Raw genomic sequence first — 22,472 nt, 5'->3', positions numbered from 1 at the left:
ATCTGAAATGTACCCTTACAGCAATTTCCGGTTTGTAGCAAACAGTTGCCGCAAATTTGCATCAAGGTCATATTTTCACATGTAAATTAAGTTTCAGGCAAACAGTTGCGGTTAATTTTTGGCAAGGTTGCAGCAAATTTGCAGCAATGTCATATGCAAATTATGTTTGTTACCAAAAATCCACTGAAAGTGTACTGGCAAATGTGGTGGCAAATTTCTGGCGAACACATTTGCCACATAGTGGCAAACTTCTCATTGTTGCCAGAACTTTGCTGGAAGTTTGCCTCTAGCAGCCAACATTGGCAAACTTCTGACAATATTTTCTAGTGAACTCTTTGTCTCCCACAAACCACCCACAAGTTTGCTGCAAATCTCTCTCTCTGTCTCTCACTCTCTCCCCTTCTCTCCTCTATCTGAGCCAGAGAGCAGTCCTCTCACCTCTCATGTGCTGGACGTCAGCCTGTCCGACTACTTCCCCACGTCCAAGAGACCACGGATTAGCATGTGCAAGACCAAGACGGGCACGGAGGACGTCTACAGCAGAGGTCAGGAGGTTATCCGAGTTGCTGAAGTGCCGGTGCCGTTGTCATTGGTTTTCAAGTGTTTTCTCAGGTGCATATGTGCTTACCCTATCCTCCTGTTTTCATTTCAGAGCAAATGGTCCATGAAGTCTTGAAGAATTCCGGTAGCATCGAAGGTACGTAAGGAGCATCAAGTGCGAACATGTGATTATCTCTAAGCATTTTGTTGGTGCTCATGTGCAGAGATAGCAATTAAAAAACGATTTACCTCCATCTCAGATTTTTGCCTGTCCTGTGGGAAAATGCGAGTGGCAACTTTTCACCCGCTCTTTGAAGGAGGCCTGTGCCAGGCATGCAAGGTAAGGGCACTGCAGCCTGCTCTGCTCTCAATCAAATAATGATGATACAGTTCATTAATTAATTCTCTTACAGAGGTATGGTCTGTATTTGTATGTTTCTTGTTACTGAATTTATTATAATTTATTATTTATTATTTGATATTGTTGTTAATATTGTTATTACTATTATGCTTAATGTAGGCTTTTCAACTTTATTGGAAACTATTATTTTTTACTAATTTAGTGTTCATATACTGTAAGTTGCTTTTAATAAAGGCATCTGCCCAATACCATGACCATAACCATAGATGATTCTGCTGGGATCAGCACTTAAGTGTGGACAAATACGGGTCTCCATTTAAGGCAGATCAGTTAAGTGCAACACTCACTGGCGGCGTCTGACGCACGTCAACACCAAAGTTTAGAAAATTGTTTTATCTCTTAAGCGTCAAATCCATAGACGCACATGTTGCCGCCAGTGGGCGCTGGCCTTTATGCCCAGAGTAGAACAATCTAGAACAATTTAGAAACCAGCTGTGGGTGAAAAATATTGCAATTAGATATATAATCTCTGGAGTAGTGTGTTTAATGTAGCTGAAGTGTGACGTGTTATAAGGAGGGATGACTCTGCATTAGGGCAGGATTGAACATGACTGCCTTGCAGGGCTCCGAACCGGTTCAAGGAACGAAAACGAAAACCGAAAACGAACGGAATTTTACGGAATTTTTACGAGGAGCAGAAACGGAAACGAAAACAAAATGGTCTTCAACTGTTCCGAACAGAAAGCGTTATTCTGAAATCCACAAAACCGGTTAATAACGTTTTTTTTTTTTTTCGATTCTCTATATAACAGCCTAATAATTTGATTTCTGCAGTTTGAAAAAAAAAAAAGCGAATAAATGGACCTTTGGTCCAAATGTGTATATTTTGTCTTGCTGTTGTAATGTAACCTATCCGTCTGCCACGCCGGATCTTAGGCCAGCTCGTAGCGTAGGCTACTGAAACTGATTTGGAAATTGTTTGTAGCCTATGCTGCATTGAATAGCCTATTTTGCCTGTCCCGCCTTGTCGTTTTAAAGTTGAGATTTGAAATGTTTGCGCAATTATAGCCTATTCTATGTAGAAGAGTTAAACGGGAAATTTGAGATAGGCCTTGTCAGCAACAGACTGGTTCGTTTATAAACAGGGTTGGAATTATAGCACAAGCCTTTGAAGATCTCCATATGGATAAAACTTAGGCTATAACCAGGTAAGGAGTTTAGCACGTATCCAGAAATATTTTTGATAAGAAATTATTTATAGGCATAGGTTAGGCCTACAGTAAGTCTATAAGCTATGGGATGGATAGCCCATCTGAATGTTTTTGGATGCCGCCTGTGATTTATTATTTTTGGGCATAGCTACGGTATAGGCTAAATCAAGGGGAAATAATGAGTAGCCTACGTCTATTCTCAGGTAAAGTCCACAAAAATAGACTTGATAGGCCCGCCAAACACTGCCGGAACTTTAAGAACGAACAATATTTTGCGTTCCGAACCGGTTCAGGACCGATATGTTGGTGGCGGAACGCATGCAAGAACGAAAACGTTAAACATAGGCCTACCTGAACCGTTCGGAACGGAACGTTTGAAAAATAATTTCGTTTTCAAGCCCTGCTGCCTTGTGAGGAGTCATTAGCACATTACCACATCCTCTCTGGAGATCTATTTGTATGATGTCAACATTCAGGCAGATCAAAAATTTCATCATTTTTTTCACAGGTTGTCATTGAGTTGAGTTATTACTGTGTGCAAAATGAGACACCGTGTTTGGTTTTGTGTGAAAAAGCTCAGAGGACGTTGCTTGAAACTTTAGCTTCCAGCCAGCATGCACAATGACTTATCTCTACTGGAATGTGTGACTTTCTGCTGGATGTACTGGATTTGTTAGACTCAAGTTGACAACTATAGGTTATTTCCATTTCTACAGTAGATTGTTTTCAAAGATTTCTGTTCTTTGTGTCTAAATTCTTTGTTGTTGATTTAGACCACTATGTATGTATGTATACCGTATGTACAGTATACGTATATATATATATGTATATATATAAAACAGTATTTAGGTTATAATGTCCATCCTCATCTCTGTCATGCTGTGTTTTGTGTGCTATCAGGATGTGTACCTGGAGATGTCCTACATGTACGATGACGACGGCTATCAGTCTTATTGTACAGTGTGTTGCGGAGGCAGGGAGGTTCTGCTCTGTGGAAACGCCAACTGCTGCAGGTGATGCCACTTCCCCTCCAATCATGGACCTGTTTTCCCGGCTCTATCGCCACAATAACATTCTTGTCTAGGGAGAGTGCTGTACTAAAAATGTGATGAACTGAATATTGTAACCATATATAATAACAGGAGTCTGATCCAGCAACTTCTCTGCAGTCCCATCATGAATTTAGTGCAGGAAAAAGTCCTTGCATCAGTAGTGTAGATAAACAAAAATGTTGTGGGTTTGAGCAAGGCACTTAACCCTAAATTGCTCCAGAGAGACTGGCCCTGGATGAAAGTGTCAGCCAAATAAATAAATAGTAATAACCCTGTGTAAGACTGATTGTGTCTGTTCCGCCGCAGGTGTTTCTGTGTGGATTGCCTGGACATGCTGGTGGGTGCGGGCGCAGCTAACAGTGCGCGGGACCTGGACCCATGGCGCTGCTACATGTGCCAGCCACTGCAGCAGTATGGCGTTCTCAAGCGGCGCCACGACTGGAGCCTCAAGCTGCAGGAGTTCTTCGTCAATGACAACGGACAGGAGTTTGTGAGTACTGACCCTTACTGAGGTTTTTTCATGTTAAAAGAGGCTATGTGGGCTTATGTAGGCTTCGAGTTGTCTTGAATGCCATAACCATAACCATTTGTGCTTCTATATCAATCAGACCTTCCTCAAAAAGAAATGCCATTGTGTGACAAGTGTCAAAGCAGCGGCCTTGCAGAACGTGCACTTAAATACCCAAACATAACCTGATAACCTGAACAAAACCTACCCCTTACCAGATTAAGTTCAGAGCCTATATTACCATAGTGACTTAAATAGCCTGACCATTTTGGAACTGAAAACCCAGGTTTACTGCTTATTCTGGGTTAACATACCCAGTTAAGCCAGTAAACCCGCTTTCTGGAATACCCGACTGATGTCTTGTTGTGTGTGTTTGTGTGCGTGTGTGCTCTAGGAAAGTCCCAAAATCTACCCAGCAGTCCCAGCAGAACAGAGGCGCCCCATCCGTGTGCTGTCTCTTTTTGACGGAATTGCCACAGGTAAGAGAGGTTTCTGAGCTTGTATTTACAGTGTGTGGGTATGCGTGTGTGTGTGTGTGTGTGTGCATGTGTTTGTGTGCGTGCGTGCGTATGTTCAGTGAATTCGCGGCACCTACTGCATATTTTCCTACCATTTTCAAAAGTTGTTTTTTCTAATCCTGCTTCACCTGTTCCTTTATCTGCCATTGTGAATCTCAGGCTCTCCCTTTCACCCGCATGCCCCCCCCCACCACCACCACCAACCCCCAAAGAAAAACATTCCTATCAAAGCATAATTTCAAAGTTCTTTTATCTTTCATCCAAAGTGACTAAAAAAATGAGGAATAACAAGAAAAATGCAGAGGAGACCTTAAGTAGGTTAATATGTTAATACTATTACCAGAGGATGAGAGAGCAGAAGTACTAGTCGAAGTGTAGTCAAAGAAGAAAATGGTGAAAGAAGGAGGTAGAGGAGGAAATAAAAGAAAGTGCCTGGGAAGTGCATGTGTGAACATAACCTCTGACTCATCACCATGTAAGCCTTTCCCTGTCTTTGCATTGTCATAACAGGCTATTTGGTGCTGAGAGACCTGGGCTTCAAGGTGGACATGTACATAGCCTCTGAGGTCTGTGAAGACTCTATATCCGTGGGCGCCGTGCGCCATGAAGGAAAGATCCAATATGTCCACGATGTGCGCAACATCTCCAGGAAGGACGTAAGTGAGGCCCCACAATACTGAGCTGCATAATGGAATCCTTATGCAGAATGCAGAATGCATAGAATCTGTGATTCTATGTGTGATCATCAACGACAGAGCACGGGCTGAATGGGAAAAGGCCAAGAAAGGGAATACACAAAAGGATCTAATACACAATTAGCAAAATACTCACACTGCTGTCCGTACGTCTGTTATGGGGCTTGTGTTTAGCATAGCTCAGGTAAATCATTATCACTCTCCAAATGTCTGATTAGAACATGTGCAGAACCACTCCATCATTATGTCAGGTGTGGAGGATCCAGTGACGACTGGTGCCTATATGTCTGCCCAGGCGTCTCATTGTTTAAACACACACACACACACACACACACACACACACACACACACATTGAAACAGACACACAGACAGGGAGAGAGCGCCAGACTAGTGTATTTACTCAGCGGTGCTTTAGGCTGTTCATACAGACGATGATAAGAGTGAATACTTCAGGTCGCCCTCACGGTCTCCAGCCTTTTGCAACTGTGCCCCAGTGCTCATGCACACAGACACGCACACACACACATACACACACACTTGTGCTGGAACTCACACCTCGACACACTCGCAATATGCCCTGGAATCTACATGCGTGCACACCACTGGCAGATATACTCACCGTCCTAATGCACCAGCACCAGACCATCCCCAACCCCCAGTGCTCCAGCTCCCCACCCCAACCCCCAGTGCTCCAGCTCCCCACCCCAACCCCCAGTGCTCCAGCTCCCCACCCCAACTCCCAGTGCTCCAGCTCCAGCTGCTATTCTATTAAATGGTAACTGTGGACTGAGAATGTCACATCTGAGTAAAATCTGACTACCAGTTTGTAAAGGAGCATTAGCATTGTGTTTTACACAAACATATATCATAGCAACAGGTAGAGGTTGAACATTATTGTTTATGCCACAGATTTAATGAGACACAAATAGGACAGAGCTGCGAATAAACTTTGGACAAAAGCGTCTGCTAAATTCCATAACCATAACCATAAACAGTTTATGGTTATTTAATTTACTGTTAATGGACGCAGCCATCTTAGATATTCAAACTCAGGGTACTTGGGGTTCAAACGAGCTGACAAAAGAAATCTGATTTCTGGGGACATTCCATTTGCAACTTCCTGCTCTTAACTGGGGAAAAAACATCTGGGTAAAACGACTTACAAGTACAAATGGCAGGCAACATTAGTCTCTGCCCCAACCCCAGTGCTCCATCTCCAGCTGTAGGTTTGCTTTAGTGTCGGCGAGTGACGATATTGAGGAGCTAGAGCACGGGGTGGAGGCTAGGGTAGGGTAAATCCCCAGGACTCACTCAGCCATTCAGCCTTTGTGTGGGGCCTGAAAGGGGACTGAGAAAGAGGGGCTGGAGGTAGGGGGGCTTGGATGCTAGCTACCTCTTCAAATCAGAGGCCCCTGCGCACACACACACACACACACACACACACACACACACACACACACACACACACACACACACACACCCCTGTCCTCCATTTGCTCCCCCCACCCCCTTCTGGGCTGTGAAGAGTGAGGAAGGGAGGGAGATGGGCTGGATGTGTGTGTGTGGGGTGGGGGGGGGGGTGTGATGTGATGTTCTAGCACAGGGGTGCCTGGAGCTCAGTGCCTCTCCTTTCTTCCCCCTCAGGCGGAAAAGGAGCTTTTGTTGTGGGCGGATGGGATGGGGGGGCTGAAGGGGCACAGGTGGAAATGATGATGGTTGTGTGTGTGTGTGTGTGTGTGTGTGTGTGTGTGCGCGCGCGCGTACTGGGCTCTGACATAGTGACGGTATGAATGTTTGTGTACAGTTTGTGTATTGGCATGTAATTGTGCAATAATTCTGCATGCTGTATGTATGTATGTTTAACCTGTAGCTATGTGCTTATTGTATGCATCATGAATTCTCAGTGAAGCACAACATCTATATCTGCGGGGTGTGATTAATGTCAAAAGACATTAAGCATTGTTCAAAGCTGGACTCCTACTATGCTCAATCATTAAACAAACTACATTCAAGAACACGCAGTATACTGTAACTGACACTAGATGGCACTGTTGTGTTCCCTAGATTGCCGAGTGGGGCCCATTTGACCTGGTCATTGGTGGAAGTCCATGCAATGACCTCTCCATTGTCAACCCAGCAAGAAAAGGCCTCTACGGTAATTGCTGTGACTCTACTATTGTGTCAAAGTGTGTCAAATAAGGCTTCATTTGCTGAGAAAATTTTTCTATTAGCAATTACCATTAATGCACCTTATTCAATTGCCTCTAGCATCCATGAAAAAAAAGATTCCTTAAATGTTTGACTTTTTAAAAACTCTTTTATTAATCACTGTTATTCTCTGAGGTTTTGGTTTTAAACAGAATTCTCCTATTGTGTGGTGTTCTTCTGCAGAGGGCACTGGCCGGCTATTCTTTGAGTTCTACCGCCTCCTGAGTGAAGCAAAGCCCAAAGACGGCGAGGACCGGCCCTTTTTCTGGATGTTTGAGAACGTGGTTGCCATGGGGGTTAACGACAAGAGGGACATCTCCCGCTTCTTAGAGGTTTGTCACTCTCATTAACTTATAAACAGAGTATACTGGATGTGTTCTGTCCAACCAAATTTACTTGTTTTTTTTATGGTCAAAGTGGGAAAATTAACCAAGGCAATTGCAATACATTGTATGTCCTCTCCCGTGTATGTGTGTGTGTCTGTCTGTGTGTGTCTGTCTGTGTGTGTGTCTGTGTGTGTGTCTGTGTGTGTGTCTGTGTTTGTGTCTACAGTGTAATCCAGTGATGATTGATGCCATTGAGGTGTCTGCTGCTCACAGGGCACGTTACTTCTGGGGAAATCTACCTGGCATGAACAGGTATGTGGATCCCAGTCATACATACTGCATTTGACACTGACATCTGACTGCTTTTCACCAGAGCCATCCTCCCTCCCCTTGACTGATTAGACTACTCATCATGCCAAACATAATAATAATTCCAAAACTAATAACTCCCAAACTAATAACTCCCAAGTGAGTGCCCTGCAGATTCATACCGTAGAGATTAACCCAATGAAGTTTTCCATTGTTCAGGCCCCGCTGTGCCTCCGGCATGGACAAACTGGAGCTGCAAGACTGTCTGGAGCACGGGAGAGTTGCAAAGGTAAAAGACCGGTAAAGAAAAAACAGCCCCTGCCAAGAACCCCCGAATGCTGGGCTGCTGTCATGCATATACATGCAAGATGGGGGAATGATAGGGGCAAAGACAACAGTATCAGCAGATGTGTCAAAAGATATGTTGAAAGATACGTCAAAAATAGCAGCCTATTAATGCCAGCTATAGGTCAGAAATTTACTAAGGAATCGTTGAATCGTTTACTAAGGAAGCTGGTTTTTTTTTTTTTTTAAATCCCACCTACAAAATTACAGGAAGCGAAGTTGTGCGAGTACATTGTTTGTTTCTGTTTGTTGTTGACTTATGGATCTGACCACTTCTCTCTGCCCTCCTCTGTGTAGTTTGGGAAGGTGCGCACCATCACCACCCGCTCTAACTCCATCAAGCAAGGCAAGGACCAGCATTTCCCTGTCCTGATGAACGGGAAGGAGGACATCTTGTGGTGTACCGAGCTGGAAAGGTGAGGCACACATGCCAGCACACACACACCAGCCCAGCACACATGCCATCACACATGCACACACACGTAATGAGTGCAGCCATCTTGGAAATGCAAACTCGGGTTCACGGTTCTAACAAGCTGACAAGAAGGAAGACGACTTCAAGGGACGTTCCATTTGCAACTTCCTGCTCGTAACAACTTACGGGTACAAGTGCTGTTGTGAATTAACACACAAATTCTGCAAGAACCAACTCTACCTCTATTTTATTGGTTTGTTCAATCTTGTTCACTAAACAAGCCCATGATTCGCTTTTAATCACTTTAATGTAGCTATTCTGGACAAATATACAGGACCAAGAATTAAAATAAACTGTAAATTTGCCAATTCGCATGTAATGCTCAAACCCACTTCCTCAAACCTGCTGGTATGGTTTTGGGACCATAAATGACAGGAAGTTAAGAAGTTGAAGTTGAGAAAGACGTTGAGAAATATCCCATCAGTCATCTTTAAGTTGGGAAATGATTGGCCATTTTGTTAAACTCAGACAACAGGATTATGAAATTAATTAATCAATAAGCCCCGAGAGGCCGTTCTATATCATGAATATAGCACAGCTGGGGGGTGTTGTTAGGCACAAAGCAAGCGAAGCAAAGCTGGGTGCCATTAAACAACCCTCAGCTGTGCTATATTCACGATATAGAATGGCCTCAAGGGGCTCATTGCGTTTATAAAACGGCTACCACATATAGGACATTAAAAATATGATAATAAACAAATAATCATGAAATTTAAAAGCTATTTTATCTACAAATGTCCATTCTTCCGCGGAGTCCCCATAGAATAGTTCCACCGCTAGTAGGTTCTTATCGGAATTGTTGCTCAGCAACTTTGAATTTTAACCGTCATGCATTTTAAACGCATTAATATAGAACGAAATATGGTCTCAGCCGTGCTATATCGGGAAAATGTACAACGGCATCGAACGCGATTCAACCAATCATAATCAAGGACCGGAACTATCCGTTTTATAAACAGAGATAATCATAATGATTAGCTTTTAATGTACTTGCACATGATATGGAGTTCAAAAACATGTCTGTGCTTGTGTTAAGTCCATTGGCCATTTTGTTCAACTCAGCCAACAGGATTACACAATTAAGGCGAGACACTACAGGTGAATAGGGTAAAATTTGTAAAAAGCAGATATCACTATGATTACTTACATTAATATGAGAAAAAAATGTATTACAGGTTTTCTGTAATTTAATGTTTACATATGCAAATTAGTCATTATCTAATTAAATATGCGCTAATTTGCATACATTTTAAAGCAAGAAACCTGAGCATTGGATACAGCCAGGTTCAAAATTATGTTTTCATTGTGTTGAGATAATAAATGTTAAAAAATTTACAGAGGGATTTATGAATATCTACTTTAGTTATCCTGTAAATCAGAATATGATGTCAACAGCCCTAAAATCGATTTTTTTGCCATGTTTTTAGGCATAAAATGTCATGTAAAGTCAGGCTAGGAATAATAGATCAACAAACCTCTGTAAAAATCTTAGGCATAAGTCTAGAAAGATTGGTGTATGTAAGTAAGCTCTGAAGTGGAGTTCCTTGCTCAGAGTGGGAGAGGAAACTCGCTTTTGAGAAAACAGCCTTGAAAGACAGCCAATGAGATTCCGCTCTCAGCCTAGGACTTGAACTTTCTCTCGATTGGTTACTAATACAAAGGAAGTGTCCATATATGGATCACATAGCTGATACAGGAAAAAGAGAGTTTTGGGTCACAGTCGGCGAGTGCATGCAAGGTTAGAATGCTAATTTCGCTGAATTTAGGATAAAATATACAGGCCGAACAGTAGACACAATATAATGAAATAAACACCTAAATGTGTAAATCTGACTTTTGTTGTAGTAGTGTGATAGAACACAGGCTAAGGCAATGCTTTCTCAAACTGTGGGTTATGGAGACATACCAGGGGCGCGAACTGACATGAAAAAAACAGGATTTTTTTTTTAATTAATTTTTATCTGTAGCCTGGGCCCAGGTAGCACCCGATGCTAATGGACGACTGTGTTATTCACAGCTTAAGGCTGTCAAGGCAGCTTAGTTAGTCCCGACCTACATGAGATTTTTTTGAACGCTGTTGTGAGAGTGGTGAATTTCATCAAAACCCGCCCTAAAAAAAGATCGCCTATTCAAAAGACTTTGCGAAGAGATGGTAGCTGACCAAAAGGCTGCACTGTTTCACAGCGAGGCAAGGTGGCTTCCCCGAGGTAAAGTGCTGTTGGCGCTGCGGTTTGAGCCTCTTGAGTCGCCTCTTCTTGGAGGAAGAGCCCATGTTTAAATCTGCAAGCCGCTGCTCACTAATGAACATTTCTTGACTAAGTTGGCCTATCTTAGCTTATATATTTGATATATCTTAGCTTAAATGTCCAGTTACAAGGCAAAGACAAGCACCTACCTCACCTAGCAAATAAGATTACTGCATTCACTAAAAAACTTGAGTATGGGACAGGGCGCTCGATCGCAACAGTATTATGCCTTTGAGATTTCTGAGCAAATCGCTGAAACGGCTCTGATTGGGAGGCACTCTTGTGATCCCATGTGGCTAAACAGTAGGCCTACATCACATCCCCTGCAAAGTTTATTTCAAAAATATTTCCCAACCAGCAGTGCTCAGTATGACTGATTATGGATCCATTTAATGCAGCATGTTGGTATTTCATTGAATATATTGTACAAAGCTGTAAAATGGCCTATGCTTCCTAATATGTATTTGGAAAAACAGAAATATGTGTGTTATGTATTTATTTATTATTATATCTGCAGCACCAGCTGATTGTAACTCTGTTGAAGAGGATATATTTAGAACTTGTCATTATTTCAATAAATTTGACAATTTTAAGTTTGACCTACCACGCGATGAGGGACAGGTGGGCTCGAGAATGCCCCCTGATCAAAGTGGGGAATGAAAAAAAAAGTTTGAGAACCACTGTGCTAAGGTAACAGACTAGCTCAAAATCTCGGAAATTGACCAGTGCATAAAAAGAACAATGTTTTCACCCGTCGTGGTCTCGCCTTAAACAGAAATAATTGTGATGATTAGCTTTTCATTTGTGGTTTGCACTGCAGCACATGTTGGAGTTCAAAAACATGTCTATGCTTTTGTCTCCTTGACTCAGTCTTTCTTTTGTGCACCTCCCAGGGATTTTTTTTTTTCCTGTTCCTGAATTAAAATAAACTCTAAATTTGCCAATGGTGATGTAATGCTCAAACCCACTTCCTCAAACCTGCTGGTATGGTTTTGGGACCATAAAATGACAGGAAGTTAAGAAGTTGAAGTTGAGAAAGACGTTGAGAAATATCCCATCAGTCATCTTTAAGTTGGGGAAATGATTGGCCATTTTGTTAAACTCAGACAACAGGATTATGAAATTAATCAATCAATACCCGAGAGAGGCCGTTCTATATCATGAATATAGCACAGCTGGGGGGTGTTGTTAGGCACAAAGCAAGCGAAGCAAAAGCTGGGTGCCATTAAACAACCCCTCAGCTGTGCTATATTCACTTTATATAGAATGGCCTCAAGGGGCTCATTGCGCTTATAAAACGGCTACCACATATAGGACATTAAAAATATGATAATAAACAAATAATCATGAAATTTAAAAGCTATTTTATCTACAAATGTCCATTCTTCCGCTGGAGTCCCCATAGAATAGTTCCAATCGGGCTAGTAGGTTCTTATCGGAATTGTTGCTCAGCAACTTTGAATTTTAACCGCCATGCATTTTAAACGCATTAATATAGAACTAAATATGGTCTCAGCCGTGCTATATCGGGAAAATGTACAACGGCATCGAACGCGATTCAACCAATCATAATCAAGGACCGGAACTATCCGCTTTTATAAACAGAGATAATCATAATGATTAGCTTTTAATGTACTTGCACATGATATGGAGTTCAAAACATGTCTGTGCTTGTGTTAAGTCCATTGGCCATTTTGTTCAACTCAGCCAACAGGATTACACAATTAAGGCGAGACACTACAGGTGAATAGGTAAAATTTGTAACAAGCAGATATCACTATGATTACTTACATTAATATGGGAGAAAAAATGTAATATTACAGGTTTTCTTGTAATTTATCGTTTTACATATGCAAATTAGTCATTATCTAATTAAATATGGCTAATTTGCATACATTTTAAAGCAAGAAACCCGGAGCATTGGATACAGCCAGGTTCAAAATTAAGTTTTCATTGTGTTGAGATAATAAATGTTGCAAAAAAATTACAGAGGATTTTATGAATATCTACTTTAGTTATCCTGTAAATCAGAATATGATGTCAATAGCCCTAAAAATCGATTTTGCCATGTTTTTAGGCATAAAATGTCATGTAAGTCAGGCTAGGAATAATAGATCAACAAACTCCTCTGTAAAAAATCTTAGGCATGGGAGTCTAGAAAGATTGGTGTATGTAAGTGTTTTTTGAAGTGGAGTTTCCTTTGCTCAGAGTGGGGAGAGGAAACTCGCTTTTGAGAAAACAGCCTTGAAAGACAGCCAATGAGATTCCGCTCTCAGCCTAGACCTGCCTTTGAACTTCTCAAGCGATTGGTTACTAATACAAAGGAAGTGTCCATATATGGGATCACATAGCGGATTACAGGAAAAAAGAGAGTTTTGGGTCACAGTCATGGAGTGCATGCAAGGTTAGAATGCTAACTTCGGCTGAATTTAGGGATAAATATACAGGCGAAAGTAGACACAATATAATGAAATAAACACCTAAAATGTGTAAATCTGACTTTTTTTTGTTGTAGTAGTGTGATAGAATACAGGCTAAGGCAGCTGCTCAAACTGTGGGTTGCGGAGACATACCAGGTGGGCTGAACTGACATGAAAACAGGATTTTTTTTAATTAATTTTTTATCTGTAGTCTGGGCCCAGGTAGCACCCGACAAGAATGGACGACTGTGTTATTCACAGCTTAAGGCTGTCAAGGCAGCTTAGTTAGTCCCACCTACATGAGATTTTGAACGTTGTTGTGAGAGTGGTGAATTCCCCATCAAAACCCTGCCCCAGCATCGCCTATTCTCCCAAGACTTCTGCTAAGAGGCTGTACTGTTTCACAGCGAGGCAAGGTGGCTTTCCAGGTAAAGTGCTGTCGCTGTTTGAGCTCTGAGTCAGCCTCTTCTTGGAGGAAGAGCGATGTTTAAATCTGCAAGCTGCTCAATTAATGAACATTTTCTTTGACGGTTGGCCTTATCTTAGCTTATATATTTGATATATCTTAATGCTTAAATGTCCAGTTACAAGGCAAAAGACAAGCACCTACCTCACCCAGCAAATAAGATTACTGCATTCACCAAAAAAACTTTGAGTATGGGACAGGGCCATCGCAACAGTATTATGCCTTTGAGATTTCTGAGCCAAATCGCTGAAACGCCTGGATTGGGAGGCACTCTTGTGATCCCATGTATTAAACAATAGTAGGCCTACATCACATCCCTGCAAAGTTTATTTCAAAAAATATTTCCCGGAACCAGCAGTGCTCAGTATGACTGGATTATGGATCCATTTAATGCAGCATGTTGGTATTTCATTGAATATATTGTACAATGCTGTAAATGGCCTATGCTTCCTAATATGTTGCTGGAAAAACAGAAATATGTGTGTGTTATGTATTTATTTATTATTATATCTGCAGCACCAGCTGATTTTAACTCTGTTGAAGAGGATATATTTAGAACTTGTCATTATTTCAATAAATTTGACAATTTTAAGCTTGACCTACCACTGACGATGAGGGACAGGTGGGGCTCAGGAATGCCCCCTTGATCAAAGTGGGGAATGAAAGAAAAAGTTTGAGAACCACTGTGCTAAGGTAACAGACTAGCTCAAAATCTCGAAATTGACCAGTGCATAAAGAACAATGTTTTCACCTGTCAGGTTCTCGCTTTAAACAGAAATAATTGTGATGATTAGCTTTTTTCATTTGTGGTTTGCACTGCAGCACATGTTGGAGTTCAAAAACATGTCTATGCTTTTTGTCTCCTTTGACTCAGTCTTTCTTTGTGCACCTCCAAGAGGATTTTTGGGTTTCCTGTTCAAAAAGCTATTTTATCTACAATGTCCATTCTTCCTCACATGGAGTCCCCATAGAATAGTTCCACCAAGCAGTAGGTTCTTATCGGAATTGTTGCTCAGCAACTTTGAATTTTAACCGGCCATGCATTTTAAACGCATTAATATAGAACGAATAGCGGCCCCAGCCGCTATATCGAAAATGTACAACGGGCATCAACGCGACTCAACCAATCATAATCAAGGACCGAACTATCCGCTTTATAAACAGAGATAATCATAATGATTAGCTTTTAATGCAATTTGCACATGATATGGAGTTCAAAAACATGTCTGTGCTTGTGTTAAGTCCATTGGCCATTTTGTTCAACTCAGCCAACAGGATTTTACAATAATTACAAGACACTACAGGTGAATAGGGTAAAATTTGTAACAAGCAGATATCACTATGATTACTTACATTAATATGAGAAAAAAAAATGTATTACAGGTTTTCTGTAATTTATCAGTTTACATATGCAAATTAGTCATTATCTAATTAAATATGCTACTAATTTGCATACATTTTAAAGCAAGAAACCTGAGCATTGGATGCTGTTTCGGTGGTTCAAAATTAAGTTTTCATTGTGTTGAGATAATAAATGTTAAAAAAATTACAGAGGGATTTATGAATATCTACTTTAGTTATCCTGTAAATCAGAATATGATGTCAATAGCCCTAAAAAATCGATTTTGCCATGTTTTTAGGCATAAAATGTCATGTAAGTCAGGCTAGGAATAATAGATCAACAAACTCCTCGTAAAAAATCTTAGGCATAAGTCTAGAAAGATTGGTGTATGTAAGTGCTTCTGAAGTGGAGTTTCCTTCGTCTTCAGAGTGGAGAGGAAACTCGCTTTGAGAAAACAGCCTTGAAAGACAGCCAATGAGATTCAGCCTAGACTCACTTTGAACTTTCTCGCGATTGGTTACTAATACAAAGGAAGTGTCCATATATGGATCACATAGCGTGATACAGGAAAAAGAGAGTTTTATCACAGTCGAGTGCATGCAAGGTTAGAATGCTAACTTTCTCATTGAATTTAGGATAAATATACAGGCTTTATAGACACAATATAATGAAATAAACACCTAAATGTGTAAATCTGACTTTTTGTTGTAGTAGTGTGATAGAATACAGGCTAAGGCAGCCGCTTTCAAACTGTATTGGCGGAGACATACTCAGGGTGGGCGCTGAATCCGACATGAAAACAGGATTTTTTAATTAATTTTTTATCTGTAGCCTGGGCCCAGGTAGCACCCGGGAGCGCGAATGGACGCATCTCGGTGTTATTCACAGCCGGAAGGGCGCATGTCAAGGCAGCTTAGTTAGTCCCGACCTACATGAGATTTTGAACGCTACGTGAGAGTGGTGAATTTCATCAAACCCGCCCTTAAAAGCATCGCTCATTCTCCTCGCGACTTTGCTAAGAGATGGTAGCTGACCAAAAGGCTGTACCGTTTCACAAAGCGAGTAAGGTATTTCCAGGTAAAGTGCTGCTATGCTGCGGTTTTTGAGCCTGAGTTACTTCTTCTTGGAGGAAGAGCGCATGTTTAAATCTGCAAGCCGCTCACAATTAATGAACATTTCTTTGACGGTTGGTTCATCTTAGCTTATATATTTGATATATCTTGCTGCTAAATGTCCAGTTACAAGGCAAAAGACAAGCACCTACCTCTACCTAGCAAATAAGATTACTGCATCTTCACCAAAAAAAACTTTGAGTATGGGACAGGCCGGACCAACGAACAGTATTATGCCTTTTGAGATTTCGAGCCGGTAAATCGCTGAAACGCCTGATTGGGAGGCACTCTTTGTGATCCCATGTATTAAAACAGTAGGCCTACATCACATCCGCAAAGTTTATTTCAAAATATTTCCTAACCAGCAGTGCTCAGTATGACTGATTATGGATCCATTTAATGCAGCATGTTGGTATTTCATTGAATATATTGTACAAAAGCTGTAAAATGGCCTATGCTTCCTAATATGTTGCTGGAAACAGAAATATGTGTGTTATGTATTTATTTATTATTATATCTGCAGCACCAGCTGATTTCGTAACTCTGTTGAAGAGGATATATTTAGAACTTGTCATTATTTCAATAAATTTGACAATTTTAAGCTTGACCTACCACGCTGATGAGGGACAGGTGGGCTCGAAATGCCCCTTGATCAAAGCGTGGGGAATGAAAAGAAAAAAGTTTGAGAACCACTGTGCTAAGGTAGTACGGTGACTAGCCCCGGGGCAAATCTCTGAAATTGACCAGTGCATAAAAGAACAATGTTTTCACCTGCCGTGGTCTCGGGCCTTTAAACAGAAATAATTGTGATGATTAGCTTTTCATTTGTGGTTTGCACTGGTAGCACATGTTGGAGTTCAAAAACATGTCTATGCTTTTTTGTCTCCTTGACTCAGTCTTTCTTTGCGCACCACCTCCAAGAGGATTTTGGGTCTCTGTTCCTGAATTAAAATAAACTCTAATTTGCCAATTCGCATGTAATGCTCAAACCCACTTCCTCAAACTCCGTTGGTATGGTTTTGGGACCATAAATGACAGGAAGTTAAGAAGTTGGAAGTTGAGAAAGACGTTGAGAAATATCCCATCAGTCATCTTTAAGTTGGGGAAATGACGGGGCCATTTTGTTAAACTCAGACAACAGGATTATGAAATTAATTAATCAATAAGCTCCCGAGGCCGCTCTATATCGCGAATATAGCACAGCTGGGGGTTGTTAGGCACAAAGCAGCCGGGCTAAAAGCTGGGTGCCATTAAAACAACCCTCAGCTGTGCTATATTCACGATATAGAATGGCCTCTGCGCTCATTATGCTTATAAACGGGTTACCACATATAGACATTAAAAATATGATAATAAACAAATAATCATGAAATTTAAAAGCTATTTTATCTACAAATGTCCATTCTTCCGCGGAGTCCCCATAGAATAGTTCCACCGCTAGTAGGTTCTTATCGGAATTGTTGCTCAGCAACTTTGAATTTTAACCGTCATGCATTTTAAACGCATTAATATAGAACGAAATATGGTCTCCAGCCGCTATATCGGAAAATGTACAACGGCATCGAACGCGATTCAACCAATCATAATCAAGGACCGGAACTATCCGTTTTATAAACAGAGATAATCATAATGATTAGCTTTTAATGTACTTGCACATGATATGGAGTTCAAAAACATGTCTGTGCTTGTGTTAAGTCCATTGGCCATTTTGTTCAACTCAGCCAACAGGATTACACAATTAAGGCGAGACACTACAGGTGAATAGGGTAAAATTTGTAACAAGCAGATATCACTATGATTACTTACATTAATATGAGAAAAAAAAATGTATTACATATTTCTGTAATTTATCATGTTTACATATGCAAATTAGTCATTATCTAATTAAATATGCTTAATTTGCATACATTTTAAAGCAAGAAACCTGAGCATTGGATACAGCCAGGTTCAAAATTAAGTTTTCATTGTGTTGAGATAATAAATGTTAAAAAATTACAGAGGGATTTATGAATATCTACTTTAGTTATCCTGTAAATCAGAATATGATGTCAATAGCCCTAAAAAATCGATTTTTGCCATGTTTTTAGGCATAAAATGTCATGTAAGTCAGGCTAGGAATAATAGATCAACAAACTCCTCTGTAAAAATCTTAGGCATAAGTCTAGAAAGATTGGTGTATGTAAGTGCTTCTGAAGTGGAGTTTCCTTGCTCAGAGTGGGAGAGGAAACTCGTTTTGAGAAAACAGCCTTGAAAGACAGCCAATGAGATTCCGTTCTCAGCCTAGACTCGTCTTTGAACTTTCGCGATTGGTTACTAATACAAAGGAAGTGTCCATATATGGATCACATAGCGTGATACAGGAAAAAGAGAGTTTTGGGTCACAGTCGCGGGAGTGCATGCAAGGTTAGAATGCTAACTTTCGCTGAATTTAGGATAAATATACAGGCGCGAGTAGACACAATATAATGAAATAAACACCTAAATGTGTAAATCTGACTTTTTTGTTGTAGTAGTGTGATAGAATACAGGCTAAGGCAGCGTTTCTCAAACTGTGGGTTGCGGAGACATACCAGGTGGGGCGCGAACTGACATGAAAAACAGGATTTTTTTTTAATTAATTTTTTATCTGTAGCCTGGGCCCAGGTAGCACCCGATGCTAATGGACGACTGTGTTATTCTGTTTAAGGCGTGTCAAGGCAGCTTAGTTAGTCCCGACCTACATGAGATTTTGAAGCGTTGTTGTGAGAGTGGTGAATTTCATCAAACCCCGCCCTTAAAAGCATCGTCTATTCTCCGCGACTTTGCGAAGAGGCTGTACTGTTTCACAGCGAGGCAAGGTGGCTTTCGAGGTAAAGTGCTGTCGGCGTGTTTGAGCTCTGAGTCAGCCTCTTCTTGGAGGAAGAGCGCATGTTTAAATCTGCAAGCGTTCACTAATGAACATTTCTTGACGGCTGGCCTATCTTAGCGATATATTTGATATATCTTAGTTAAATGTCCAGTTACAAGGCAAAGACAAGCACCTACCTCACCTAGCAAATAAGATTACTGCATTCACCAAAAAACTTGAGTATGGGACAGGCCTCGATCGCAACAGTATTATGCCTTTGAGATTTCTGGAGCCAAATCGCTGAAACGTCTGATTGGGAGGCACTCTTGTGATCCCATGTATTAAACAGTAGGCCTACATCACATCCCTGCAAAGTTTATTTCAAAAATATTTCCCAACCAGCAGTGCTCAGTATGACTGGATTATGGATCCATTTAATGCAGCATGTTGGTATTTCATTGAATATATTGTACAATGCTGTAAAATGGCCTATGCTTCCTAATATGTTGCTGGAAAACAGAAATATGTGTGTTATGTATTTATTTATTATTATATCTGCAGCACCAGCTGATTGTAACTCTGTTGAAGAGGATATATTTAGAACTTGTCATTATTTCAATAAATTTGACAATTTTAAGCTTGACCTACCACGCGATGAGGGACAGGTGGGGCTCGAGAATGCCCCCTTGATCAAAGTGGGGAATGAAAGAAAAAGTTTGAGAACCACTGTGCTAAGGTAACAGACTAGCTCAAAATCTCGAAATTGACCAGTGCATAAAAGAACAATGTTTTCACCTGCCGTGTCTCGCCTTAAACAGAAATAATTGTGATGATTAGCTTTTCATTTGTGGTTTGCACTGCAGCACATGTTGGAGTTCAAAAACATGTCTATGCTTTTGTCTCCTTGACTCAGTCTTTCTTTGTGCACCTCCGCAGGATTTTTGGGTTTCCTGTTCACTACACAGACGTGTCCAACATGGGCCGAGGTGCTCGGCAGAAATTGCTGGGTAGATCTTGGAGCGTGCCAGTGATCCGTCACCTCTTCGCCCCCCTGAAGGACTACTTTGCCTGTGAATAATGAGCCTCTTGGTACCAAGCCCTGCTTTTCCTCCACGACCACACACACACATACACACACACAGACACACACACACAACGGGGGTCTGTCACCAGAGTCTATCTCTGATGGCGATAGGGAGCTCCAATGAGCACTGAGCTTACAGTGTCATCTCATAACAACTAGGCCCACATAACTCCCTCATTGGTGGACAGACCAACCAGGATCCTCAGTGTGAAAATACCTGGCAAAGATGAAGCAAGGTGGCCCTGGATGAAATTGTGTGTCTGTGTGTGTGTTTGAGAGAGAGCGAGAGAGGAGTAGAGAGAGAAAGGAAGAGTGTTTGATTCATGATAACTATTTGTTGTCAGACATGTCCAAGGGGCTCCCCCTAAATGCCAGGGAAAGGCAAAGGTGCTCAGTTCAATAGCCTGGAACAACCGGTGCCACATTACTGTAAAGTGACTACATGACAGGCTTCAAGTTCAGCCTCGGTGTCACTCCCAAACTCAGGGTGAGATACGTAAATGTCCTTTTAGACGCTGGAATTATCAGAGAGAAGACATCGTTTGTATTTGTTTGGAGACATTGTGCTGTTGATAGATGTCATTTGCCATCAGTAAATGTCATTTATGTATGTCAGTAAGAAACACTTAACAGAATGATAAAGAACGGTTTTCATCATAAATGGGAACATTTTTAGAAAGATTTTTTTATATCCAGTTATAAAGAGATACTTGAAATCCTAATCAATGCAAAAAGGTGTTTTTTGATGCACCACACCAATTGACTTTTGGCTGTATTTCGGCACTATAGTTTATGTAGATTGCGTGGAATACCCCTTTGTGAGAACAATGTGTTTTCTTTGCAAAAATAATGCAATTGTACATTTGTGCAATGTCTTAAAATTGAAAAAAAAAAATAGAATATTATCCAAGAAAAAATAGAATAGTGTTGATGTCACTTTGAAGGGTTGAAGAATACATGAGAATGATGCATAAAAGTACAATATTTTAAAATGTAAGATTTAATGCTATATATAACTAAATATAAATCACTAGCATAAATATCATATAAATGACATCAGAAAGTTTCCCCTTTCAAAGTACATATACTGTATATCCAGAACTGGCTGGAAAAGTTAAATTTTGTGTTTGCCAGATTTAGAATTTGTGTGTTTTTATCCAATAAAAACTGAAACAGAACTAGTATAAAGTATAAAAGACATTTATGTCATCTCCACAAGAGGGCATTATCTTCATGTTTGTAAGATTTTTGGAAACATGTCTACATTGTCTTGGCAAATCAAGTCATTGAACACTTTTATTGAGATTTTGTACTGTACTGTGTCTGGTCTTTTGACAAACCCAATGTTTACAACTCACCATTGCGTTTAAAATGTAAAGATCTTAAGAAATGGAAAGTCCAAAGTCCAAATCAACAGAATGTTGGTGTTCCTCGGTGAATACAAAGAACACTTTTAATGTTCTATAAGCCTGTTGTTTGTTTCGGTTGTGACACATATGAGAGGTGGGAGAGATGGAAAGGTGCTAGGTTTGCCTTAACAAGAGAGCACTCTGCTGTAGCTTTTTATATTGAAGAACTTTTTACTGTCTGTTAATCATTTTGTAATTAGCATCTTTGTCTCATACCTTTATGTATACAATGTCTTTTGAGCAACTGCTAGTATATTCTCTATATGTAAGGTGTATTCTCATGGCCTACATACCAACTGGATATTACAGAATTTTGATAATTGTCAGGACAGAGAGCTAAAAACAAACATTTATAAATCTTGTGCTCACTACAAGAATTCACATTATTGCAATTACTATTTTCATTCTTTCAAAAAGATTCACTTTTAAATGTTTTTGTTATTTCCTGGAGTCTGTTGGTGCACGGATAAAGTGAATACTTCCTCATAGATCACAGCATGTAATGAAAGATTCTGTTAAGTTGCTGTTACTGAAACATGGAACTTTCTCAAGTGTAATCCGGTCTAATTACGCGTTGACATGCTTGAAAAGACAACCGCTTTCTCTTGGCTAATGGGTATTCTTCTCTGCCATGACCATATTCCTAACCCACTATTTTTTACTCATGTTTTTAATACTTTAAACCTTGATGTATACATAAAGCCTTTATGTTTAAAGATACAAAGTAGAAGAAAGGACAGCTTTTGAAATAGGTTTGAGTAGTCTTTGATTTTATATTATGTTATATAAAAACATTTGTGTTTTTTAACTTCTGTGAAAGAATAGTTTGTGGTATACTCAGCCCTGTATTAGTACCCAGTTGTTTTATTTTAACCATAGCTATGGTTTTATTCTGCGAATAAAACATTCAAGAACTAGACTTTCCTTTTAACATAAAAGCACCCACAACTCTATTTTTATACTGTTTTACTTGATATTCTTGAACACTGTCAATAAAACTGATAATACGTTATGTTA

General features: G+C 40.4%; 1 protein-coding gene across 3 annotated transcripts in view; it reads left to right on the top strand.

Annotated features, from left to right (window-relative positions):
- dnmt3bb.1 (DNA (cytosine-5-)-methyltransferase 3 beta, duplicate b.1) overlaps nt 1-22,472 on the top strand; it is a 70,302-nt gene extending 47,830 nt beyond the window's left edge. For 2 of the 3 annotated variants that reach the window (XM_048241550.1, XM_048241552.1), the window contains exons 10-22: nt 423-545; nt 653-697; nt 801-880; nt 3,013-3,125; nt 3,471-3,654; nt 4,067-4,151; nt 4,701-4,846; nt 6,951-7,041; nt 7,278-7,426; nt 7,647-7,732; nt 7,934-8,018; nt 8,372-8,490; nt 19,899-22,472. In XM_048241550.1, the coding sequence (XP_048097507.1) occupies nt 423-545; nt 653-697; nt 801-880; nt 3,013-3,125; nt 3,471-3,654; nt 4,067-4,151; nt 4,701-4,846; nt 6,951-7,041; nt 7,278-7,426; nt 7,647-7,732; nt 7,934-8,018; nt 8,372-8,490; nt 19,899-20,040 (1,448 nt within the window). In that variant the 3' untranslated portion in view covers nt 20,041-22,472. The remainder of the gene's footprint in view (nt 1-422; nt 546-652; nt 698-800; nt 881-3,012; nt 3,126-3,470; nt 3,655-4,066; nt 4,152-4,700; nt 4,847-6,950; nt 7,042-7,277; nt 7,427-7,646; nt 7,733-7,933; nt 8,019-8,371; nt 8,491-19,898) is intronic. The other variant, XM_048241551.1, reaches the window with a different exon arrangement.

This window comes from Alosa alosa, chromosome 4 (assembly GCF_017589495.1).
Source record: "Alosa alosa isolate M-15738 ecotype Scorff River chromosome 4, AALO_Geno_1.1, whole genome shotgun sequence".
Taxonomy (NCBI): Eukaryota; Metazoa; Chordata; class Actinopteri; order Clupeiformes; family Clupeidae; genus Alosa; species Alosa alosa.
The sequence above is the reverse complement of the archived record's forward strand: the minus strand, read 5'-3'. Positions and strand labels throughout refer to the sequence as shown.